At 50.6% G+C, this 26,044-nt stretch overlaps 2 protein-coding genes across 2 annotated transcripts in view; both read left to right on the top strand.

Annotated features, from left to right (window-relative positions):
• The window catches only part of PLEKHM3 (pleckstrin homology domain containing M3), a 152,889-nt gene extending 135,267 nt beyond the window's left edge, over positions 1-17,622 (top strand). The window contains exon 9 of the transcript XR_013347492.1: positions 17,543-17,622. The gene's annotated coding sequence lies outside the window, so the exon portion shown is untranslated. The remainder of the gene's footprint in view (positions 1-17,542) is intronic.
• A 5,729-nt stretch (positions 17,623-23,351) lies between these two features.
• On the top strand, positions 23,352-25,253 carry FZD5 (frizzled class receptor 5). The gene has a single exon (XM_077829987.1). It carries the CDS (start codon positions 23,352-23,354, stop codon positions 25,251-25,253), a length of 1,902 nt encoding a protein of 633 aa, XP_077686113.1.
• Positions 25,254-26,044: the final 791 nt, after the last annotated feature.

The following is a 26,044-nucleotide window of genomic DNA, read 5'->3' as shown; positions in this document are numbered from 1 at the left end:
ACAACTGAAACCAAGGTGTCCTTGTATTTAAGCACATTTGTTTACAAACTAACCTCACTGGTCTGTGACTAATGCCATAGGCAGGTACATAATGTGCAACTGCTAAGCCAAAGTGCACTGAAAATCCAATGTCTGGTTCTGCCACGCTCTTCACGGGGAGTAATGCCTTGTGCTGAATTTTTGTCCCGGAGTCCAGTGGGCACAGAACCTTGCCCTTCAAGCCCTGAGCCCTGAGGCTAACATTCAGCCCTGAGGCACACGCGTGCGCCTGCTGTTGAAATCAATCTCTGCTGGGCATGCACAGCTGTGGACAAACCTTGGCTTTAAACATGCTGAGCGGGGGCCAGATTCAGCACCCGGGAATAGCACCTTACCCTGGGCATGGTTTCAGTGGCCGCAAGGTTGGGCCCACAAACAGGGACAGATCCGACTGACATCAGTGGAAGTGGCACCACTATGAGAGAGACCCGAACTGGACCCACGGCATTGAAGTGAGGGGTTGAGAAATACAAACGGTAGCAGTTGACAAGTGTGGCAGATTCCCGGTAAAGATGAAGCCGGGGGCACGTGAGTTTGGTAGCGAGTTAACCCGAGATGGCACCGGGTAAAATAAGGAGGGTGTAATAGACGTACACAGTAGTGACATTGTTAACCGGACCTACAGGTTTATGTCAAGTGCTGCTCCGGGGCCATAAAGCACTTCTGTGAAGGAGTCAGGGCAAAGGGACAGACAAAAGAGGCTCCCTAAATAAGGCCCTTATCCAACTCCCGCTGAAATCAACATGACTCTTTCCAGAGAATTCAGTAGGAGCTAGATGGGATCCTACAAAGGGAAGGGAAGCCCAGATGGCTTGTGTGCTCCATTGACAGCATGTAACTAACCATGTTATCAGCAGTTCTGATTTGATCAGCTCCTCTCCACCTGTGGAGGGTGCTGGAAGGGGAACATGTCAAATGGGATGGGGGAGCGGTTGTGTAGCGCTGTCTGTGGGGGACAGTGGTGGCTCCAGTGATGAGGTGTGTGTCTCTGGGTGGAGGAGGAAAAAGTATGCCATGCTAGAGGCCAGTGTTTCATTTCCTTGCTTGTATGTTATGTGAAGGGCAACCTAAACTCACACACAATGCAGTTTTTGTGGGTACTAACTACTAGGGATCACCACCTTTTCTTGTGCTTCCATCTCACTGACCCCAGGCCTATGTAGAGTGTAAACCTAGATTTTCAAAGGAGCCTAAGGGCATTAGACACCCAAATATCCTGAAATTTCAATAGGGGTTGGGTATCTAACACCCTTTGGCTATAGGCAGCACAGAGCAAGCTAATGCCAGAGTGGAATTCTTGACTGTGTCTCTAGCATTTGTGGTTTCAAGGCAGAGCCTCGCTGAGACAGTGCTACAAAGAAAAAGCCAATGAGAGCACAACTGGTCGTGGGCCAGATTTATGGCACCACCACTGCAAACAGCACACGCTGTTCGGTAGCAGAGTGTCGGAGCCACACTCCAGTTGCTCTTCTGGACAACTCATCACACAGCCCCCTGGGCTGGCAGTACTGAACCAGCTTTTATTTAAAGCACAGCATTGTGGGCATGACTGTCCCCAGAACCTGGGGTTCAGAGCCAGACTTGACAGCTGAACCCAACTTTTATAGTGGGCCAAACCACAACCCCAGGTCCAAACACCGTGATTTAGGGGGAAGTTTGGATCCAAGCTCAGTGTGGGTCCATCTCGACTAGACACTTTCGCATCCCTTTATATGACTATGCCAACGTTTCTTCAAGACAGAATTGGAGCCCTTATTCACCTTGCTTCCGAGAGTTGCTGGTCTCCCACAGGCTGTTGTTACTAGTCAGAGGTTTTGCTTCTTTGTCCAGGTAACTAGGATAGGTTTACAGCAAAGCATTTAGCTGAAATGTCCCATCCTCTAGCTGTCTTGCAGCTTTCCACTTTGGGGGGGTTGTCTCCGTGCTTGCAGTCTGGTGGCCCGGTCCTGGACTATACTTCTCCAAAACCTCCTAGGCTTCCAAGAAAATCACTTCTGTGTAGGTATTTATGGGGCACTTGACACAGCGGAATGAATGTCTCATCCCAACGTGCCCGTGAGGCAGAGGGTGGCATCCCAGTTTCACCCATGTGGAATTGAGGTACAGAGGACACACTAGATTTGTTCTGAGACGGAGCTGATGAGGATGGTTCTCAGTGGGGGCCGCTGGGTGAGGAGGTTTTTAGCCTCTACTCCCACGTCACTTGCCCAAGGACACACAGGCGGTGTCTGGCAGAGCCTGGACCACCAGATGGTCCTTCCTCTCCAAGCCCATCAGCCTTTTGTTCTTTCTCCTACCCCATTATTGTTGCTCCTCTCCTATTCCAGATGCTTAGTTTGGAGGTGTTGGGTTTTGATCTTGAACCAGCCTCTCACCCATCCGGACAGAACTTCTGCTGCAAATGCCAGAGCAGATGCGGATCTTGTGCCAGAGCAACTTTGTTGGAATGAACGGAGTCACTCCCCAAGATATGTGATGTGAGACTCTGAGCTCACCCAATAGTCACACTAGCTCCCTTGGCCTATGACCCTTCATGTCATGTCATATTTCATTCACCTGGGCTTTATCGCAGTTGAAGATGACACCCAGGTGTGTTCACACTTGTCCCCTCTGGTTGTACTAGCCCAGGAGTTGCCACGCCACAGACCAGCCACCCATCCTCCCCACTGTACACAGTAGAGCACTGTCGTACTCGGTCACCTCTTGTTTCCCATTGGTCCTGGGCAGAAAGAAGAGTTTGAAAGTCCAGTTCATTCAGGGCTTTTTTAAACACAGCAGAGCACCAGGGCACCAGGCCTCACTGGGTTTTGTTTGTGTTCTTTTCCCATGAGTATTTAAGTGGTGCCCCCCACCCCCACCCCAGTCACATACGCTCTTCAGCTGCTGGGATCTTGAGACTGCTTGGCAGATTGAGACATTCCCTTTATCCCACACATACACACACTAAAAATCATTATTTTTACTCGTATCATTATTAATTTTCTGCCAGCTCAGTGCAAACGAGCCGGCGGCGTAGCTTGTGTGTATGTCTTTTTCTCTCGCTCTCTTTCCCCGCCTTGTCGTCTTCTTTTTATTGAGGGGGCGCACTGATTGGAAAAGCCCACCTGCCCCCCTCCTCTTCCTCTCCAACCGTACAATTGTCACCGCCAATTAGTGCATTGTTCGGGCACACAATGGCGCTGTAGCCAGTGGAATGGGCTGCTTTTGTGCTTCTCCAGTCGGCCGTGGGGGCAGTCAAGATTCATTTAGGGCCTTACACAACATGGACAGAAAATGCTATCAGAAAAGCAAAGGGAAAAAAGAGAAGAAGCAGAAGAAGCGGTGGGGGGGGGAGCAAGCGGTGTAGAAAAAGAGAGTGGGGAGGGGAATTGGCTATTCAAGGGTTAGGCCAACCTCATGAAAGGCCCAAGAGCCAGCGTTGCATTGAAGCCACCCCTTGGAACACAAAAAGGAACTAGGGTTTAATAGTAATTAGTGGGCTAACTGTGCAAAGAACACTCGGCCTTTTCAGTGGATTGTTCCAACTTTTACTTCTTCCCCCTCCCTCCCCTTACAAATCGGGGCGGGGGGAGAAAAGCTACAGGGCTGGGAGTCGGCGGCACTTCAGTGCTCACCACATTCTGTAGAGGGCCATTCAGCGCTTCTTTTTGACAGGTAAATTGGATTTTATTCTCTGAAGCTTGTAGCCAATTACACAGGGTATTTTGCAGCCGGGGCGCGACATATGGGTACGGTTTTGCAGTCAACGTTTGGCTTGTTTCAAGTACCTTTAGAGCCGCCCCGTCCCTTTTTGCAGCCTGGGGAGTTGCGCGCAGAGGCCAAGCCTCGGCCGCTTTTAACCAGGGCACATTCTTGTGCTTTTAATCGGCACAACGTGCTTCCAGGGGATCTTTTTTCCTTTCCTCGTAAAATACATAGATTGAAAGTTGGGACTTTTACGGAATTCAGCTGAGGCCGGAGGTGGCAGCAACACGAAACTGGTCCCATCAGTTTAGCGGCTATAAGGGATCCACTTGGTTAAAAACCAAACAGACCGAATCCCAGCTCTTTCTAGAGCTTTGTATGCATTTGCTCAGCATGGAAGCTGGCTGTCTTCGTTTTGCCCTGAGAGTCTCTCCTGAGATGACCCATCTCCCCTGTTCTATGTCCCTTCCCCAGCCCACTCTCACTCACAGTAGGACTCAATGGGTACATCTACACTGCAATTAACCACCTGCCGCTCACCCGTGTCAGCTGACTTAGGCTTGCGAGGCTCCGTCTATGGGAGGGTCCCAGAGTCCTGGCTCCAGCCTGAGCCTGAATGGCTACACAGAAATTAAACAGCCCCCTAGCCCCCGCGCCCAAGTCAGATGAAACAGGCCAGCCGTGGCTGTTGAAGTGCAGTGAGGCCATACCCAGTCTGTGGTCACTGAGATGCTCTAAAACGCAGTTTGTCTGAACTTGTTTCCATTAGCTAGGGTGGGAGGGCGGCCAAACCATGTTTACATTCTGTTCCAGGGTTTCCAAACTCAGCGTGTGGCTAAGCCAGTTCCCGGCCAAATGTAGACAGGGCTTCAATGTACATCTCCACTGCAATGCAAAACCCACGCCACGGGGTCTCAGGGCCCAGGTTAATTGGCTCAGGCTCACAGGACTCAGGCTGCAAGCCTAAAAATAGCAATGTGGATGTTTGCGTTTGAGCCAGAGCCTGACCTTTGAGACCCCATGCAAGGGCGCTGGAACGGAGGGGGCCGGGGGCATGGCCCAGACACTTTTTACCAGCCATAAGGGTGAGCGACGGGGAGGAGGAGGCAGAGAGGAGCGAGCCGGGGGGGTGGGGGGGGGCAGGGCCTCAGAGGGAAGGGGCGGCATGGGAGTAGCGGGGCGGGGCCAGGGTTTGGGTGCCGGTGGCCCCACACACTTTTAGGGAGCGTCTCCCGGTCCTGACGCCATAAGGGGGCGGGTCTCAGAGCCCAGGCATCAGCCTGAGCCCAAACGCCTACACTGCAATTTGTAACCCTGCAGCCTGAGCCTCGTGAGCCCGAGTCAGCTGGCCTGGTCCAGCCGCGCCATGCTACAGGGCTTTCATTGCAGTATAGATGGAGCTGCAGGGGCACCATCTCTCCTCTGGAGCCCATTCAGTTAACCAGCAGGAGGCACTAGGGAACAACTTAATGCCCTCCTCCCTCTCCCCCTGGGTTAGATGCTGATCTCCTTTACACCAGTGGAGATCCCCTGACTTGAATGGAGTTGCTCTGAGGTGAGCACAGCAGCTGACCTGCTGTCTCTGCAGAATTCGCTCCCTGTCCCTGAATTTAGTGTTTGATCTTAACCTGAACTCTCTCCTCGGCGAGTGGTATCCTGGGTTAGACTCTGTTTTATTTCCTTTACTGAATTTGGCCCTTTGTTGGATCAATGGCAGTGCATAAAAAGGTTTATCAAGCTGTTACAATGTACATTCTTGCACAGTTCGTCTTGTTAGGATTCCGCTCAACTCTCAAACAATGCTCACGTTTAGGTTTTATCAGACACCTCCTTGTTTATTTACCGGCATTGAGCAGCTGCCATGTCTTCCTATCTATCTAAAATAATTTTAGAAGGTTTTAACCTCATACAATCGTTCTTAGGCAGTGAACAATACAGGGCATCTCAACCCAAATCAGAAGTAAATACAGACACAGGATTATATGTTATTCTTTTCTCCTTTACACAGTGATGGCTCATAAATGAAATCTACAATGGAGAGCTGTATGGGTTAGTGTTTAGTTCACTAGCCTTTATCATCTCATGGGACCGGGATTCAAATTCTCCTAGGATACAAGGGATGATGAGCAGTGTCTGATCTCTGGTATAGCAGTGTGACTCCACAGAAGTTAATAGAGTTACTCTGGATTCACCCCAGTGTAATGAGATCCGAGTCCAGCCCTCTGAGTTTCGGAGTCTCTGATGGACATTTCTCAGTGTCATAGAAACCACGTCTTTACTATCAGGTGGCTGGTTCATGGCCTCCATGAAATAGGTGTGGTTGTATTAATCAGTTCCCAGTGAAAACAAGTCTGTAACCAGACTCCGAACCAGACGTGGGAGCAGCAGCAAAGAGACTGCCCCTTCCTGCCGGAATGACTCTGAGCCCACGTAGAGGACTTTAGGAATTCCGTTAGAGCCGGGTACATATTCATGCAGTGCACACATGATCACTAGAGCTCCCAGTTTCCATCCTTCAGGGGCTTGGGTTACGGTGCTCTCTAGTAACACAGTACACATCCATATCTCACAAACCATCGCTGGGCCCTAATTAGCCGTCTCACTGGCAGCCTCTGCACTGAGAGGCCAAGGATTAAACTTTCTTCTCATGCCCCCTCCCCTAAGGTGGTCAGTTCCTACAGACGCTTTGGCAGGGCAATGTGGGGAATCTTGCATGGCTGTTGCCCAAACTGTCCTTCCCTGACTGGAGGCTTTTGGTGTCCAGGGCAGGCTGCCTGGCACCTCTTAATTCACACCCCCCCAAACCCAGCACACAGTTTGACACAGCTGGCTGTCAGTCTAACTCGAGTGTTTCAGGACACAGCCTGGAACTGAGCTACAAAGGAAAGTCTGCAGTGGAAGCAAAGATAGTCTGGTATCAGGTGCTGGGTCGAACTCAGGAAATCTGTGTTCCTTGCCTACCTCAGCCACAGACATCCCTTGGGACCTTGGGTAAGTCACTTCATCCCTTTCTGCTTCTGTTTCCCATCTATAAAACAGGGACAATTATACTTCCTTTCACCCACTCTTTGTCTGTTTAGACTGTAGGCTCTTCAGAGTAGGCGACTCTCTTTTACTATGTGTACACCTAGCACAACGGGGGTCCTGATCTTCCACCGGGACTGCTAGGCTCGACTGTGCTACAAATAATAAAGTGCCCTGGTGGAGGTTTGCCCAGTGCCTTCTTTCAGTATGCTGATTAATGTCTCCCTTTTGTTATGTGCTGGGAGCTGTACAAACAAGTGCGCCCAGCCCCTAAGAGCTTTATTGCTGAATTCACCACCATCGTAAATTAAGAAGTTACACAGCAAATAGAGAGTAAATCCCATTGCAACCATTTAAATAGCTCCTAACTCCCATGCACCAAGCGACTCTGTTCTTCTCAGGTTTTGATACCACCATGGTAGCTGAGATGCTTCCAGCCAGGAATGGAGCCCAGTATCATTCAATAATGGTTTCCTCTCCATTCCTCCTCTGCCTGGAGGTAAGCTTGTGGGCATAGTGGGTATGAAAGGGTAAGTCTGCACAGTGCCTGGGCAGGGGTTAGCTCTGCTCCAGCTAGTGCCTAAAAATCTCAGTGTGTGGCTGCAGCATCTCAGGAGGGCCACCCGTATATGTGCTGAGGGGGTTGAGTGGGATTGGACTGAGGCAGCCAGCCCAAGTCACCAGCCATGCCACATTGCTATTTGTAAGTGCCAGATGGACTGGGAATTACACCTCCAGCTGCTGTGTAGACGGACCCTAGATGTGCGTGGCTGGGGAGGTAGGGAAGGCAGATTGAAGAAGCAGGCTGTGCAGATGGGCTGGAAGACACTGTGACCTTCGTGATAGCCCCCAAGAAAACCCCATCTCCTGTGTGAAGAGAGCTCACCTGATTCCGCTGCGCCCAAGGATCAGCGCTGGTGAGGTCAGTCCAGGCCCGGAAAGGGAGCAATCTTTGAGAGACTCTGAGCTCAGACCATTTAACACTTTGAGAAGGGCAAAGATCTTCCATGTAATGTGGTGTTGAGGAAAGTGGCGCCCAGCGGTGATGTGCTCTCAGTGACCCCTGCTGCAGTATTCTTCACCAGTGGCAGTTTCCTCGTGGCTGAGGCTGTCAAGCTCAAAGAAGCCACATTGCCATCAGTCAAACAGAGGCAGGTATTAACGTTGTCAGGTCGTCCATGAGCAAGGGTGGAATGCAGGCTCCTAGCCAGTGGGAGATGGTAGAAGGTGTTTCTCAGGAAATCTGCTCTGAAAGAGATCAGTGTCTGTGAGGGGTCCCAATGGACTCCTAGGTTGCAAAGAGTCTTGATGAGTTGAGGGCATGTGTCCTGGACCAATCGGGGCTGCCTCATGGTAGCAAGGTCACCGGTGTTTTCCTCTGCTTACCAGCATACCCTCTGTCTTGCTATGGTCTTCTGCAACTACCGAGCTCAGCCAGGCACTGGGCTAGCTGGCTGTCAGTGCGGTTACTGCCAGCTGTGGCAGCCTGGCCAAGTTGTGGAACTTCTGCATATCATTGACATTTGAGCCCACAAAGTCCCATCGTTTCTCCTGGCAGTGGCATGTAAATATTGAATGAAAGCAGGGAGCGAGGGGCTGCCTGGGTCCCGCTGGTGGCAGAGAGGCAGTATTCCATCACGCCCATGTGGAAGAACAACACATGCTTGACGCCCAGGTGGAAGAACAACAGCTGTTGTGGACCATGTCTTTGGTCCCTGGCCTCTCTCGCTGGCAGGATGTCGTCATTGTGTGAGCCACCATATTGCATGCTGCAAGGAGGGCCAGGATTACGAGTTTGGATGTGTCCCCTTTACCCATCAAATTTATTTCCCATTTCCATAGCATTAGTCTCTTTGCAACAGCTGTTGCTCTTAAACAGCCCTTGTTTTGTGGGCCACGGCTATTTCCTAACTCCCCAAAATCTCCTCATGTCAAAATGTTTGGGTTACTGCAGATGTCCGGTTTCCAGCCCATATTTAATCTACTTCTGCCATGAGCCCAGCAGTGATTTGCTGATGGGCAGAACCGAAGTGTCTGTAGGAAATGGCTGCAAGACCAGCGACAGTTCCAAAAAGTGCCATTCTCTTTTCATCCAGCTTTCTTTCATTTTTGTGTCCAGTAAATTTGATCTTGAGTTCATGCACTGGGTTCATTTGTATTTCAGCATGAGCTGTGTCCTTCGAGATAAACAATGTGACACACTAGGTCTGGCTCCAAACATTCCTCTGACCCACTTGAGCGTTTCAAGGATTTTAAAAGCACATATTGAGAATCTGAAGTGTCTGGTCTTAGCAAGAATGTCTAAAAGGTCATAGGAGGCTGGTTTGGGAGCACCCAATGTCTGAAGTTCACTAACTGGCTCATCTAAAGCCTCAGTTGAAAATACTGCTCGTGTGTGTGTATGGGGGGGGTCCCCCGTCTAGATGGAGGAAAACACACAGGTCTAGATTTTCAACAGCGACTGGTGATTTTGGCTGCCCCTGTTTTTGGATGGCCGACGTGAGACACTTCCAGGGGCCTGGTTTTCAGGAGGTGGGTGCCCTCTACTTTCTGAGACTTGGGCATCTTTAAGGTGTCTCAAGATGGGTGCCCAAAATCACTAGGCCCTTTTGAAAAGCTTGGTTGTAGCCTCTTGAAAGAGCTACGGTATAGATGGGGCCAGTGTAGGGCTTTGCTTATTCCTACTGTGCGTGTCCCAGATAGTGACATTTTAATGAAAGGATGGGTTGAAATTTGGGTTTCTGAACATGGTTTGCATCTACGCTCAGCTGTGACAGCCTTAGATTTGTATGGCTAGGAGGGACCACTGAATCAATTAGTTTGACCTCCTGTATAGCACAGACCATAGAATTTCATTCAGTTACTCCTGAACTGAGCCCAATAACCTGTGTTTGGCTAACGCATATCCTTCAGAAAGGCATTTGAAGGCTTCAGGACATGAAGAATCTATCATTTCCCTTGATTGTTTGTTCCTCTGGGTTAAAATGTGTGCCTTATTTCTAATTTAAATTTGTCTGGCTTTAACTTCCAGCCATTGGTTCTTGTTTTGCCTTTCTGTGCTGGAGAAGAGCCCTTTAGCACCCAGTACTTTCTCCCTGTGAAGGTGTTTATACACTGTAACTGAAACTGAGTTTATTTAAGGCTGAGTATAACACATAGGAACATAAGCACATTGCCAAATATTCTGGTCTGAAACATGGTACGCAAAGCCTTGTGCTACAATGGAATGGCTGTGCATATTTGACTCAAATAAATCGGTGCTCAAGGTAGAGGAATGAAGAGAAAATAGCTGTTTTAGGTTTCAGAGTAACAGCCGTGTTAGTCTGTATTCGCAAAAAGAAAAGGAGTACTTGTGGCACCTTAGAGACTAACCAATTAGGATGTTTGTTGGTCAAAAACAGCTTTGGTCTAAAAATATAGCACGTAATAATTAGCTTATATTATTTTCATCTCATAGAGGGACTGGATAGCTCCAAGAGGGGAGATGGAGCTTTTTGCCTCTGGATCCTCAGCTGGTATAAATCAGGGGAGCTCTTAGGAAGTCAGTGGAGCTATGCTGTTTAAAACCAGCTGACCATAGGTCAGCAATTCAAATCCAGCACAAGTCTGTACTGACCAGAACTTGTTGTTCCCATCTGATGGCTGCTCAACAGGGTCTGAGAAATAAGCCAGTGGGTCTCAGTCCAGTTCCAAAGAAAACCTCCACCTCATTGTCATTCACTGTCACCTTTGCACGATAAAATTTTGAGTGAACCATGGGCACTGAGCAATTTGTTCCCCCCAGGAAGCAGGAGTTCAGACACATTGATGGACAGTACGGGGCCAGGACTCTGGAAGAAGCTGTTGGAGTTCGTGCTTCAATTTGGCAACATTCATGAAACCCAAAATTCACTACAACTAGATTTTTAAACATACAAATTTCTACCCAACACCATCCCCCTTGCTGTTTAAAAGTCCCAAATGAGCAAGCTATTTCACACTGCAAAGTACCCAGAGCAACCTCTTTTCAGGAAACATTTCACTATATGTAGCAATAGCCATTTCAGAACCCATCCAACTATGTATTTAAACACTCATTAAAGTCTTTTGGGTAAATAACACATGTTTTTAAAATTTTCTAAATACACAATAGGCCCTAACCCAATAGACCCTAATTGCTTTGAAGGAGCCATTAGATTCTATCGAGTCAATAGACTGGGGAAAGGGCTTAAAGTCGCTCACCATCTAGTTACATAATCCACAATTTTAAAGTCCATAAATAAGTATTTACACAATGAACACTGCAGGCTTTGCAAGAGCCATAGTAATTCATCATGTCAACTTCAGCATAGAGCCTTTTCTCTTTTCCAAGGGCCAGTGTAAAAAAAAAAAAAAATTTAAACTACAACTTGATGCTCCAAAAAGTACATATATGGAAAATGTCGGGCTCTGATGCACCGCAGTAGGGTCGCCAGGAAGATCAAAGGTAAAGCTCACAGGCTGTCCTTAGCGCCCACGTTGTTATCTTGGTAGTATGTCCGTCACCCACTTGTGACGCACAAAGCAAGCTGCCCTGTTCCTGAACGTGGGACTCTGGCTACATTGTTCAGAGGTAATGTAGGGCCTTGGCTTCATATTTATAAACCATTTTCCCTTGGTTCAGGTAGTCAGAAGCAAGGCCATGCAGTGAAACAACACGTGAGCAGGGAAGCCACACAAGTGCAATTATTTCGGTACAGTCCGTACATGTATTCCAGATACCCATGTGTTGAGTGTTTAGATACAGAAAATGTGTGTCTTCCAAGACATGCATCTGATCGATACATATGCATTATGTAAAAATAAAACAAATCATGCCTAATAGGGCAGCGCCCAGCAAGTGTGCTAGGCACTGTACATACACAGTAGGTGACAGTCCCTGCCCTCTTGAGTTTACGACGTAACTAGGCAAGCCAGACCCAGGACAGGGGAGGGGATAGAACACTCACGCGGCGTGACCAATCTGCTGGCAGCCAATGGCATATAAGTTCCACTTTGTGTGGCGGGGAGGGGGGGAGGCGTGTGGTTAATGAGGCTGGGATGAGACTTTAGAAAAGGGAGGGGGACAAAGCTGGGGAGAAGAGGCTAAGAAGGGCAGATGTGGCATAAATGTGAGGTGAAGAGATTGCGATGGGGGCCAATCAGCACAAGGCTGAGACAGACCAATCAAAACTGTAGGCAGTTCTCTGAATGTCCACAGGCCCTTCCCCGGCTTTGGTGGCTTCTGCTCTGACCTGCTGGAGTCACTGACTAACTCCTCTCTGCATTTTCGCCCCAAGACAACATGGCAGGAGGGAGGGGAGGCACTTATTCTCCTCTGCCTTGCACCTGGTGTTGCCATTTTCACCGGAGGAAAGAGGGTGCAATGCGCTACCAAATCTGCATGGTAGAGGTGAATGACTACCCATGGGCTAGGCAGTGGAGAATCAACCTCAGCAGCCTTGTGTAACTGGAAACATTTCCCTGCCACTGCTCGCACCAGTTCTGCTGTACTGAGTTTAGCAATGTTGGGATTGGCCTACCATAGATGGGCCACTCACAATTTTAGCACCATTTCAACTAACCCTGTTTGGAGCAGGTCTAATTGTCGTGGTACTTAAACAGATGGTGGCAACCAGCAAAATATCTACACTGGGGCTTCCAGTGTTAATGCCAGCGGAGTTGACACAGTATTAACAAATATGGAAAGTATCTGTAAAACTCACCTAGTGTAGACAAGGGGGATGGCTGGTATCTTCAAAGAAAGCAAAGGGAGTTAGACATCCAACTGCCTTAGGTCTTTTTGGAAATCCCAGCTGATATGTACAAAAATCCCAGGATACCCTCATCAAGATAATTATTCAAGTTAATGCTTGTAGGCTAACAAAAGATCAATAAAAGAATCAAATACAGAAATGCTTGCCAGTTGATGTGTCTCATTCTTACCAGGAATAGCTCCACTCTCAGTGAGTAGAAATGATCTACAACAGCGATACTCAGACCTCAGTGGTTCAGGAGCCAAATTAGTTATCAACATTACCCAAAAGAGCCACAGTAGTGTGAATTCATTGTTTCATTTACTATCGATCCATCTATCTATCTAATTCTCACAGCAAAATGACTGGCCGAGTCGTCTACAATTGGCTAATAACATAGTAAAAGCATCCTGGTTGGTTAATGACTTAGATTGGTTAATAATTTAATCACACAGTTTTAATATCTTGTGCTGCAAAGAGCTGCAGGGGCCATATTAAAGAGCCACTTGCGGTTCCTGAGCTTGTCTGAGTATCACTGATCTACAATGACAAGGTCTATCTCATGTCAGCCTAGGCCAGCAGTCTCCTGGAAGGAAAGAGCCACATGACTTGCAAACAGAAACTGCTGGTAGAGTGGGGGATACACCAACATCTTTATTATATGGACTTTATTATATCTTATTTATTATATGGGGGGGAGGGATAGCTGAGTGGTTTGAGCATTGGCCTGCTAAACCCAGGGTTGTGAGTTCAATCCTTGAGGAGACCATTTAGGGATATTGGGGATTGGTCCTGCTTCAAGCAGGGGGGTAGACTAGATGACCTCCTGATATTCTATGACTAAAGGTAAAGAGCTACATTATAAATTGACAATATTTATCAATCATGTACTCCCTTAGATTGTTAAGCTCTTTGGGGCAAGGCCAGTCTTTTTGTTCTGTGCTTATACAGCGCCTGGCAAACTGAGGTCCTGGTCTGTGACAGGGACCACAATACAAATAATACATTATAAGACCAATTTGTTTGTAATGCATTATGCTCACCTACGATACCGTAGAGGTAAGTAGTAATCCTATCAAATGTGCTTGCACTGATACAATGCGTAATCCTATTATGGATGTTCTGCTATGTAGTCATAAAAAAAAACCCCAGAAGCATAGACAAGCCAACAAATGCCTGCTACATTTCATGTATCCTCAGCATAGAAAATAGAGCATTATTTATAGCCAGGCTCTAAGAGGTCTACACTATGCGAGGGGATCAATCTAAGTCATGCAACTTTAGCTATGTGAATAATGTAGCTGAAGTCAACATACTTCGATCTACTTACCACAGGGTCTTCACTGCGGTGTGTCAACGGGAGACGCTCTGCCGTTGAGGCCCCTTGCGCTTCTCGTTGAGGTGGAGTACCGGAGTTGACCCTAGAGGGATCGGCGGTCGATTTATTGCGTCTATACTAGACACGATAAATCAACCCCTGCTGGATTGATCGCTGCCCCTCAATCCGGCTGGTAGTGTAGACAAGCCCTTAGATGCATCTGGACCAGTGGCAAAAACCTGCAACAAACTAACAGCTGATAGAACAACTGGAAGCCAGAGCTTCTCTGTTTCCCCTAACCCGCATGTACACACTTCCCAGGACATATTATAACAAACTGACGTGAAACCACTCATAAAAATAAAAAACACTAACAGGAAAAGAAGAGGATGCCGTGGGTTTGCATCTAGCCATTCCTAATTACACAGTAAACATCACAGAAGAATGTCCTCTGCCACCTACCATAGTTTGGATAAGGAACCAAAGGCCATAGTGAAATTTCCAATGATTGTTTACTGCCAGTCTCCTAATTTACAGAAACTCTTGATCAGGGGAGAATTAAAAAGCTGCGAGTCGTGCCAAGGAGTGTGCTATTGTACTTCAGAGAGAAGGGTGGCTTGTAAATAGCCACAGCCAGCTTCTGTGTAGCTTCAGCACAGGCAAACCTTAGTTTAACAGAGCTCCGTGGATGTGATTTGTGATTGTATCAGTGTCGAGAACCCAGAAAACAATACACGGGGCCAAAACTATGACGAGTTACAGCACAGCCTAGCTATCATTATTACAAACCTTGGCCTGCCAGGCACTAAAACGTTTAAATCAACACTGGCTGGCTGCTCTAGTTCGGTTACAAGCAGGGATTACGGGAGGAAATCTCTGGTTGGTGTTATACAAGAGTTACTTTAGCTGATCGTAATGGTCCCTTAAACTCTGTGAATCTGTGACCATTTTGACAGGAATGACCACAGAATCAGCACGAAGGCACTACACTAATGGGTGCTGTAGAAATACCGACAATAGCTATAGAGATTAGCTAGCTGATGAACATTTTCCCCACCAGAGGAGTGTCCGTGTCAAGGTAAGAAAAACTTGATGAACGAAGGAATGTCCAGATTTAGTCTCCTAACCTGCTACCTGGTAGGCTGAGCACTGAGGACAATGCTTTCATCTGAGTGAAATGGGCCAGTGTGACACACGCCATCCATGTCCCGTGGCACATACCACGCACTGCTTGGCTGGGGCACTGTGAAAAATATTGTCTGTCTGGTAGCCAATGGGCTGCCGATTTTACTTCCAGAAGAAGGCAAAAGCTGGATCTTATTTTGCATTTTGCGTCTGGCCGCTGTTTAGATTCTCATGGGAGTGTGCGTGGGAGGTCAGCAGTGGCTTGAAGGCAGAGGGGGAGCTGCCCCCCACACAAGCAAAGTAGGGGAAGCTGTGGGGAGGAGCATGGCTTACCCAAGCCTACCTGGAAGGTGGTGGATCATTATGGGGTCAGTGCTGTGAGTCCCTCCCCCTGCCCCGAATTGCTATCAGGGGCCCTGCTGCTCAAGGCCCCTGCCTTAGCACTGATCCATGCAGTCAGCAGCGGTGACTTCCTAGTGATTTCCTAGTCCTGCAATCTGGTGTTTCCTGTTAGCTGGCAGTGGAGGATTTGGCCATATCTGCACACAATGGGGACATGACACTTTAACAGCATTATGTCAGCTGATGATGGTGCAATTGACCCATGTCATCAATGGCTGTACGCACAGCTTTCAACAGGAGCAGCAAATTAAACTACTGCCGCCAGGCGACAAAAACTGCAGGGGATATTTTGTATTAAAATGATGGACAGCAAAGGGAGAAACCTGATCCCATGCTCAGCCCCACTAAATACAATAAACACTAGGTAACTGTGCAACAGGGCCAGTTAGGAAAGAACCCTCCACCAGCCAGGTCACTGCACTGCTTTCGGGGTGTGGGTGTGTATTATTTATTAATGTATTTTGATTGGCAACAGAGGCCCAAACCTTAGGCTGGATAGCATACACGTAATTTACAACATACAATTCATACAAAAGCTCAGATAACCCAGATCAGATCAACAGCCTTCCCCCTCCCTGCGGCAGGCAACCAGGCGGATGAATCACAGAATACAGTATTTTAAAAACCTGCCCCTGAAAAGCTCAGATAACCTCTCCCCGAACTAGGCCAGGGAAGATGCTTGTTTCGTTTGCCTGAAGAGGGGCTCAGTTTTGCAAAGGTTCCCAGGGCAGCTGTACCACAGTCTTTCCTGCCGTATAGGGAGTACACCCAGGCAGCGGGAGGGGAGCTGAGGTATTACCATGACCTTCGTACCAAGGCTGTGGTGTGATTGCAGTTACAAAGCAAACAGTGGTCACTGCTGACTCACCCTGGCTCCAACACCTTTCCCCCAGCACTACTTCCTGATGACTTCGCCAGGAGATGGGCTAGGTTGGAGGGTGGGAGGGGACCATGAAACATGTCAAAAGTCCTGGGGTCCTGGGTGGGGGGTGGGGCAGCAGGACTTAATCTAATGGCTGTGAGTGGGCATGAAAAACAGCAACTAGGGAAAAGTCCATTCTGGGGCCTTTATGGAGAAGTCCATATTACGAACCTGAAACACCACCCTTGTTCGCCAACGCCCAGACATAGGCCAAATCCTCCGGCCAAGTCAGAAGGGGCGAGGAGAGAACTAGACTAGAAAATAATCTTTAAGCTCCCATCTCCCAGTTCCATCCATTGCCACAGGACAGCTTTGTTCTCTTTTCTATTGCCCTGCTCCGGTTCTGGGCTATTCTTTGACCACCTGCGAGAGCCGTCGCTGCCCACAGAAAATCCAAACAGACCCACCTGCGAGGGAAACAATGAACTGTTTAAAACGGGGACACGCGACGCCCCCGGAGGCAGTGGAGCTGTGAAGGGGATTTTCAAGAGCGAGAGGTCTGTTGGTGGCGGGGGGGGGGGGGGGGGGTTTGAGTTAAAATGCCTAGAACAGACACGGAGGACAAAGACACATGTTGAAAGGTTAATAGGTTAGACAGCACCTTAACCTTTTCACTTCACTGACTTCTTGTGTTCCTTCGCTCTCAGCCAGGCTGCTTTAACCCAGTCTCCTCAGCATTGCTACGCGGTGTGTTTAGGAGCTTCCCAAGCTATGTGCCTCGCGAGCTGAATGGGCAGAGAGGGTTTAAATAAGCAGCATGTAATACGGTATTCGGCAGTGGGGTGACCTTTTTAACGCGGTTTTTGCATCATGGGCAGGGTGTGGGGTTGGGTTGTTTGGGGAGCGAATAACAAGTTATTGACAGATTCAGCAAAACAGTTCCCCCACCACCACCCCTGCCCTTCCTTTTTGCAGGCTAGCCGGACAGGCTGTCCATTGGGCTCAGAAGTGGGCCTTGTTGGTCAGGGGCCCTGGAACAGAGCGGGGACAAGGCCCTCCCACTTTTGGACATGGACAGGCCTGACCAGTCCACGTTTTGCCCCCGGCCCCCTGCCCCTCCTCTTCCCCCCCAGACAGCGACAGGAGGGGTTCTTCCATCGGGGTAGTTAAGTCACCTTCCCCAGAGGTGGTAGCTATGTGAATGGAAAAATGCATCCCTTGACCTAGCGCTAGCTACACCAGGGATTAGGTCAGCTTAATTATGTCATTGTGGTGTGTGGATTTTTCACACCCCTGAGAGATTTCACTGTGCTGTGTTCTAACTTATCCCCCCAGTTTTCAGCGTTGAGCAGCCCTGTGGCTGCACTGGCATTTTTGGAGAACCCGCTCACCTTCTGGAGAACTAGTGTAAGCGATGTACAAGAGTAACAACAAACTGACCCAAAGCTGCTGATAATGAAGTGAAATGAAAATCCCCACTTGCTGCAGTGCCTTTCATTGGACTTTCACAGCTCATCCTGTTCCCTGCCTAGGCAAATCCCATTGTCATTAACAGCACTTAGCACCTGCCCAGGAGGTGCTAAGTGCTGCACATTGACAATGATTAGCACCTCCTCCTCCTCCTGCTGCTGCTTTCCCTGCTCTGACAGGCTTTGTGTACCTTGAAAGCTGTAGGACCAGCTCCTACTGTTATTCTAATACCAGGGCAGCTCCACTGGGACTGGTAACGGTGGGAGCTGTGGCTGCTGGTATTTTTACCAGCCTGCCACCTAGATCTACAAATTTAGTCAGTCAGGCAATTTTTCCTACCAGGGTCAGAGGAAATGGGGTCTGATCTCCCAAAGAGGGCTATTTTATTACTGAAAAATGCTGAGGCAGACTCCAGTGCTGAATTCATAGACATATTCCTGCCACTTGGATAGCAATGATGGCTGCAAATAAATACACAATTCCAGTGCAATTGTTTCTCTAAAACTGCAAGCCAAACAAGACAGTATTTTCAATCTGGGGCCCAGCTGGTACATGTGCTTGCATTTGCACATGTGGGCAGTATTTACATGTAACTGGGACACCTACCTGCACCTTTGCTCCCACAATGCTTTGATTACACAGGCAAATACCAGTTTGCATGTGCAAACACTCAGATCAGCAGGAACACCTCTTACGCCTGCATCTGATCATTCGGTCCTAAGTGACTGAAAGTGACAACTGAGCGCATTCCGGGGGGACAGGGGCTCACAATTAATGGATTAAAATCCCTCAGCTGGCATGGAATTTAATTCATTTTTTTCATTGTTAACAATAACGAAGAAATATACAAAATAGGATACCTTAGACCAACCACCAATGGAAGTGGTAGATTCTCCATCTCCTGATGTCTTCTGATCAAAACAGGATGCCTGTCTGGGGAACATGCTTCAAGTCAGACACAAGTTATTGGACTCAGTCCAAGGGTAACTGGATGAAATGCAATAGCCTGTGATATGAAGGAGATCATACTGCATGGTCCTTTCTACCCCTAAACTCTATGAATGTAAGAATGAATCAGCTTTCCTGGAAGCAGCAACATGCTGTCATTTTCTCTTGTTTCACTCCCATCCTCTCCCCTATCACTCAATGCCTGACTTGAGCATTGGCCTGCTAAACCCAGGGTTGTGAGTTCAATCCTTGATGGGACCATTTAGGGATCTGGGGGGGAAAAAAATTGCAGCTTGGTCCTGCTTTGAGCAGGGGGTTGGACTAGATGATCTCCTGAGGTCCCTTCCAACTCTGATACTCTATGCCTGAGTAGTTTTGTTATTTAGCTGATCCAATGCTGCAAACTCTCACTCACACATGCAGTCCTTAAGGTTTTGCAGATATCAGGCTGCCAGATGATTATTTAGATTACAATCATGACCCATTGTGTTAGACACAGTAAAAACCCATAACAAAGAGCTGGTCCCTGTACCAAAGAGCTTACAGACAGCATTCAATGAGATGCAGCAGACAGAGGAGACCACAAGGAAAGAATGAGCCAGTGACAAGGTTGTAAGCACTCTGAAGATGGGACCTAGTTGCTTTAAATCCCTGCTAGCACTGGTTTAAAAAAAAAATCAAAAATTTTCACCCAAAAAGGAACCAAGTTTTTGCAATTTTTGCCATTTACACCAAAGATTGTGTTATCGGTATTACAATATTGATGCCAAACTGCATTCAGTTTTGGAATGCTGAAGTGGCTGCAACATGAAGGAATCATAGCATCCGCTTATAGAACTGCCCTATTGATATGAACAGAGAAGCTCCTTTCGCTAGCTGCTAACGCTCCAGGCCTCTAAATTCTGTACGCATCTTCCAAAATTCTAGGAAAAGGAGTTCATTTGCTCAGACATTAGGCTTGTTAGTGTCTATAGAACCAGATTGGTTTCATCCCTGTTAAATTCTATAGGACGTTTCCATGCAGGAGCAGTGAGATTGAGCTTGAAGAAAGAGATTTACCAGGCCTTCTAGCTTGTCCAATCCACTTCCTAATATGTTAAGCGCTTGTATAAGTATCAACTAATTATTTTTTGGTTAAAGTGGCAGTTTTATATGTAGACAACAAAGGGGCAAAAAAAAGAACAAGTCACTATTATTACAGGACAGCAGGTTACTAATGGTGGTTAGGCCCCCCCAGTCATGCAAATATTTATGCCCGTGCTTAATACACACCAGGGCTCCCTTTGAAGTCAATGGAACTAGTCCCATGTGTAAAGTTAAGCATCTACTGAAGTACATGGCTACGTAAAGACCTGCACTGATTTAACGAACGGTAAGGTGTTTAAATTGCTTTTGCTAAACTGGTGCAATCCTGTTTGGTAGCATCTTATGTCAGTTTAAATCTGGTTTCTTTTGATTCAGTGTAAATCAGTAAACCGAAACAGGGTTAAATTAATGTAGGGCCTTGCACTGTTTTCAAGAAATCGATGTAAAAATCCAATTTTAGCAAAACTGGTGCACATTTTGTGTGTAGACAAGGTCTAAGTGTTTGCAGAATCAGAGCCTTGTAGTTGGGATTCACAAAGGTATTTAGGCACCTAACTCCATTGACTAGTTGGGCATTAGCACCTAAGGTGACAGGCACCTTATAAATACAAGAACTGTGTTCGTTATAGTATATTGATTATAATATGAATGAGCTAAGATGAACCAGGAGCTGGCTACTGTTTTGAAAAATATCAGCAACTTCTTGCTTCTTCATGCCACTCGGTGAGCTGGATGATACAGCTGAGTGACGCTTGCCTGGGGCTAGCGTCCAGCCTGTGGTAGCCAGGGAGGTGACCACTGATATTTTCCCTGTGGATACAGCACCCAAGGTGGGCCAATGCCACGGCTGCTGTCCCCTGGTGGTACCAGGGGGGTGGAACGAACCAAGAGAAACTGCTGACAGTTTCTGCAAGCCAGGGTGCTCTATTGCTACTCAGACTAAAGCAAAATATTCAAGGGGACACCCACCTAAAAGGAGAAGGGATGGGATGTCAGACTCACAAGGTGCACCCTGGTTCATCATTTGCTTTCTCCGGGCTGATGAGCTGGTCTCCAGGGCAAGCCGTGGGCACTAGGCCCAGGGTTTTGTAGTCAGGAGGCTCGATGTCTACTCTCGACATGCTACAGCAGCACTGCTGTAGCATTGACATGTATAGCAATGGACGGGGTTCAGCCTCTCCGTGAGGTGGCAGCTAGGTGGAGGGAAGAATTCTTAGCGCTGGCTACACTGGTTGGCTTACCTACATCTCTCGGGGGGGGGTGAATTTTTCGCACCTCCCAAGCAACGTAGCTGGGTCGACCTAACTTGGTAGTGTAGCCTCGACCTTATTTTCTTTGGAGAAACTAATTGGGCAGGACTCTGTCATATCTAATCTCTCCTAGGAGGGGAAACAATATGGGACGATCCAGCTCCCATTGAAGTCAATGGGAGTTTTGCCATTGTCTCCAACAGGCGCGGATCAGAGCTTGTGTCTGTTTATACAGAAGTGAGAGCGTAATGGGATGTTCTCTGGGATACGTTCCAAAAGGAGTTCTCGTCTTCCTGAGCTAGCCCGGCAGCGATTCACTCCTGAGACATCCCAAGCTGCAGTGGCCCAGGCTCCAGCCAAACCATCATTATGCATCAGCAAGGTAGGTACCATCACCCAAACCTTGACTAAGGAAGGGCTGTTTACATGAATAATAATCTCTTTTAGACACAATTACACAGAGCAGACTTTGCAATCTACATGCTGTTTCTGTATTTGTTTCCTGCTCTGGTTCTTTCTGGTTCAGTGTAGAGGGGGCTAGTTTAGCAGACTGCCTAGGGAAATAGGTGGTTGAAGGCCTGGAGACGTGCACCAATTCCCACTGCTTCATCTTACATGCCAAAATCCTACTCTGCTTTGTGTTCAGTGGGTGAAGTGGGGAAAGTTAATGGAGGGAGCAGGACAAAGATACTGCACCTTTGAGGGATGGGAAGTGAAGGGAGCAGTGAGGAGATGAAGAGGAAAAAGTAAGTTTCAAGATCTGCTTCTTTCCTGGGAGTGTCAAATTCCCCACTGAATTTAACCTGTGTCCCTGCATCAGATGCTCAGCGCTCATGGTCTGGTATCTAAGCGAAACTGGGAGCTGTTCAATCAGCTTTTTATCAAAGAAAGTGAGCTGACCCGGGGTGGTAGGGCCACGCACTGCTGCTGAAAGAGCAGCTGGGATTCTGCAGGGCCAGAAAGAGCTAGATGAGAGTCCAAGAGACCAGCAACTCAAACAAGAGGAACCCAATTAGAAAAAACTAACAGATTCAAAATAGCTCAGACAAGGGGTTTATAAATGTTTCCCTGCTAAGTTTACTTTTCATAGCAGAAGGATATGTTGGAGAAACATCCAAAAACTGTTGTTTGTGAATTTTTAAATGAAATGTATAATTAATGAGAGATCGGGCTCTCCAGCGTATGCATTAGTAGGTTATTGATGCACTTCTTAGGTGTTGAAAGCACAAAGCCACAGCTTATTTCTATCCTGTTCCTTCCTGTTCTCTTCACTTTAACTTATCTCTGTGGAGGGAACTAAGTTTGTTTCAATGAGTGCCATTATCCCAGTCCACCTATTGCCAAGCTTATATATAAGGTTACATAAACTATCGTTGCGTACCTGCAAGGGGTGAACAACATCTCAAGCATATTAAACATAGGATTCTTTTCGAGATGTTGAAATATTAGCAAATTAAAATATTGGGACACCTAGAATGTTTCAAGAGGCACTGTCATCTTACAAATCCTAGGCTGAGATTTTAAAAAGTCCTCATCTGTGTTATTAATCAATAGTTGTGACTGTGACAGATCTAGCCTCCTTTATAGGTTTGTTTACTGTTTAGGTTTGCGGGAGCTGCAAAGAGACTCTTTGCAAGTCAGTTTCAGGCTGTGGGTCTCATGTACTGGCACAGTTTTGTGATGTTGTGCAACCAGGGCAAGGGAAGGGCCACATCGCAACACCCACCTTTGCATTTGACAGGGCAAGTCACTTCCCCCACCCGTGCCTGTGTTGAGCTGAGGGCTCAGGTGCTCCCGGGTGGCTGGGATGGGGAGCTGTGCCTGAGAAGGACTGTGGCAGTGGCTTCCCTTTGGAAGCTGAGACTCCCCGGTTGCTCGGGGAAGGGCCCCAGTTCAAGCAGATTCAGAGGTGGGGCGCCCCGTCCAGCGCCGCTGTGTGCCCCAATGGGAGGGGGGGAATGAGAAGCTCCCTCGGGGAATCACCATGGGGAGTGGGTGGAGCTAAACGCGGAGGGGCGTGGCCCTCGGCAGGGGGCGTGGCCAGCAGGCGAAGAGGCGGGGCTGCAGCCCGTGCATTTCAACTCAGGTGGCCGTGGCCGGGGCTCCACTCCGCCCGCGCCGGCTGTCGGGGTGGCGGTGGCTGCAGCGAGGGCCGGGGCCGGAGCCCGAGCCCGCGGGCGGCAGAGCGCAGCGGCGGCAGAGGGCGGGCCACGCGGTGCCGGGCGCCCGGGGCAGCCTGATGCCCTGCCCTCCCGGCCGGATCGCAGCGGCCGGGGCAGCGCTCCCCTTTCCCCTTCGCTGCAGGTGGCTGCCCGCGGCCATGGAGCCCGGCGTGCGGGGGCAGCGGGCCGGCCGGGGCTGAGCGCCGAGCCGCCCGGCGCGGGCGGGCCATGCCCCAGGGGCCGGGCTCGGCGCAGGGACCGCTGCCAAACTTCTCCGCGAGCCGAGCGCCGCCCGTGCCTAGGCAGCGCCCCGGCCCGCCGGACTCGGGGTCCCCGCCGGCGGCGGCGGCGGGGGCCGGGGAGAGACTCCGCAGCTCCTGCCCGAGCTCGTCTGCTGCTGCCCCGGGCCAGCCGCGGCGCGCTGCGCTCACCATGGTCGGCGCCGGCCGGGGGCTCCTGAGCCTGCTGCTGCTGCTGCGGCTCCCGCCGGTCGCGGCCGCCGCCGCCAAGGCGCCCGTGTGCCAGGAGATCACGGTGCCCATGTGCAAGGGCATCGGCTACAACCTGACCTACATGCCCAACCAGTTCAACCACGACACGCAGGACGAGGCGGGGCTGGAGGTGCACCAGTTCTGGCCGCTGGTGGAGATCCAGTGCTCGCCGGACCTGCGCTTCTTCCTCTGCAGCGTCTACACCCCCATCTGCCTGCTGGACTACGCCAAGCCCCTGCCGCCCTGCCGCGCCGTGTGCGAGCGGGCCAAGGCCGGCTGCTCGCCCCTCATGCGCCAGTACGGCTTCGCCTGGCCCGAGCGGATGAGCTGCGAGCGGCTGCCGGCGCTGGGGGACCCGGACACGCTCTGCATGGATTACAACCGCAGCGAGCCCACCGCCCCGCCGCCCGCCCTGGCCAAGCCCACCCGCGCCTCCAGGGGGCCCCAGAGGAGCCTCGCCCCGGGCGGCGGCGCGGACTGCGGCCGGGCGTGCCGCTGCACCGAGCCCTTCGTGCCCATCGCCCGCGAGTCCCACCCGCTCTACAGCAAGATCCGCACCGGCCAGGTGCCCAACTGCGCCGTGCCCTGCTTCCAGCCCTACTTCACCCAGGACGAGAAGACCTTCGCCAGCTTCTGGATCGGGCTCTGGTCCATCCTCTGCTTCCTCTCCACCTCCACCACCGTGGCCACCTTCCTGATCGACATGGAGCGGTTCCGCTACCCGGAGCGGCCCATCATCTTCCTCTCCGCCTGCTACCTCTTCGTCTCGCTGGGCTACATCGTGCGGCTGGTGGCCGGCCACGCCAGCGTGGCTTGCAACCAGGAGTACCGCCACGTGCACTACGAGACCACGGGCCCCGCGCTCTGCACCACGGTCTTCCTCCTGCTCTACTTCTTCGGCATGGCCAGCTCCATCTGGTGGGTGATCCTGTCCCTCACCTGGTTCCTGGCCGCCGGCCTGAAGTGGGGCAACGAGGCCATCGCCGGCTACTCCCAGTACTTCCACCTGGCCGCCTGGCTCATCCCCAGCGTCAAGGCCATCGCCGTGCTGGCGCTGAGCTCGGTGGACGGGGACCCGGTGGCGGGGGTCTGCTACGTGGGCAACCAGAACCTGGACAACCTGCGGGGCTTCGTGCTGGCCCCCCTGGTGGTCTATCTCTTCACCGGGACCCTCTTCCTGCTGGCGGGCTTCGTCTCCCTCTTCCGCATCCGCAGCGTCATCAAGCAGGGGGGCACCCAGACCGACAAGCTGGAGCGGCTGATGATCCGCATCGGCATCTTCACCGTCCTCTACACGGTGCCGGCCACCCTGGTGGTGGCGTGCTACGCGTACGAGCAGCACTACCGGGAAAGCTGGGAGGAGGCGCAGACCTGCTCCTGCCCCGGCGACCCGCGCAAGCCCAAGCCGGACTACGCCGTCTTCATGCTCAAGTACTTCATGTGCCTGGTGGTGGGCATCACCTCGGGCGTGTGGATCTGGTCCGGGAAGACGCTGGACTCCTGGCGGCGGTTCACGGGGAAGTGGTGCCGGGGGAGGAAGCCCGCCATGTGCACCGAAGCCGGCTCCGCTCTGACCGGGCGGGCTGGGGGGGCGCCCTCCGCTTCCTACCGCAAACCCGTCCCGCTCTCTCAGGTGTGACGAGCGCCCGGCTGGCTCCCGGGGGCCGGGCCAGAGCGCCCCGCTCCAGGCTTTGCGACGCGCCAGGGGGAGCTGCGCACCGGGGGCCCGGAGGGCGGCGGCTTCACCCCGCACTTTGGGACGGGCGGGGGATGCTGCTGGGCCGCGCCCGAGGCCCACCGGCCGGAGCGGGGAAGAGCTGCCTGCTGAGGCCGGCCACGCTGGAGGTACAGCCCCGCCAAGGGCCGCTGTACAGTACCTGGGCTTGCGGGTAACTCCGGCCGATCTGTTGCGCCCCTCGGGCGGGTACCAGCCGGGCCCTTTCTCTAGGGCTGGCTGGGAGACTTCAGGCCGAGCTGGCCACGGCGGAGGTAGCAGAAAAGGGAGCCCGTTGAACGGAGACTTTCAGAAGATCAACTTCCAGTGTCACTTGTAAACAAAGCGGGGGGGGGGGGAAATACACGCGTGGCTTTCATGGCCCTTTCGCAGAAACTTGCTGCCTTTCCCGCGGGCTTCCCCCCGCGGGTGCGTGGGACGGGCAGGACCGTCCGTGGGCGAGTCCCTTGCAGCGCCGGGAGCGGAGACAGCCCGAGCCAGAGCCCGGGCCCGGGGATGAGCTGGACTCGCAGGGTGAAGCCAGGCGGACGGTCAGCGCCCGGCAAGCCGGGACGGGGCGGGGGGAGAAGGGGTTTCCATACGGACCAACCCTTCGTTAGGGATCCCGAGATTTTTAAACTAATTCCTTTGGTCAAGGGCTTCCTGCTGGAAGGCCAGACCCCGCTGGTTGCTGAGCGAGGCAGGGACGCACCCGT

The sequence above is a fragment of the Eretmochelys imbricata genome, chromosome 11 (assembly GCF_965152235.1).
Source record: "Eretmochelys imbricata isolate rEreImb1 chromosome 11, rEreImb1.hap1, whole genome shotgun sequence".
Taxonomy (NCBI): domain Eukaryota; kingdom Metazoa; phylum Chordata; order Testudines; family Cheloniidae; genus Eretmochelys; species Eretmochelys imbricata.
Note: the sequence above shows the minus strand (reverse complement) of the source record. Positions and strands in the feature narration are given on the sequence as shown.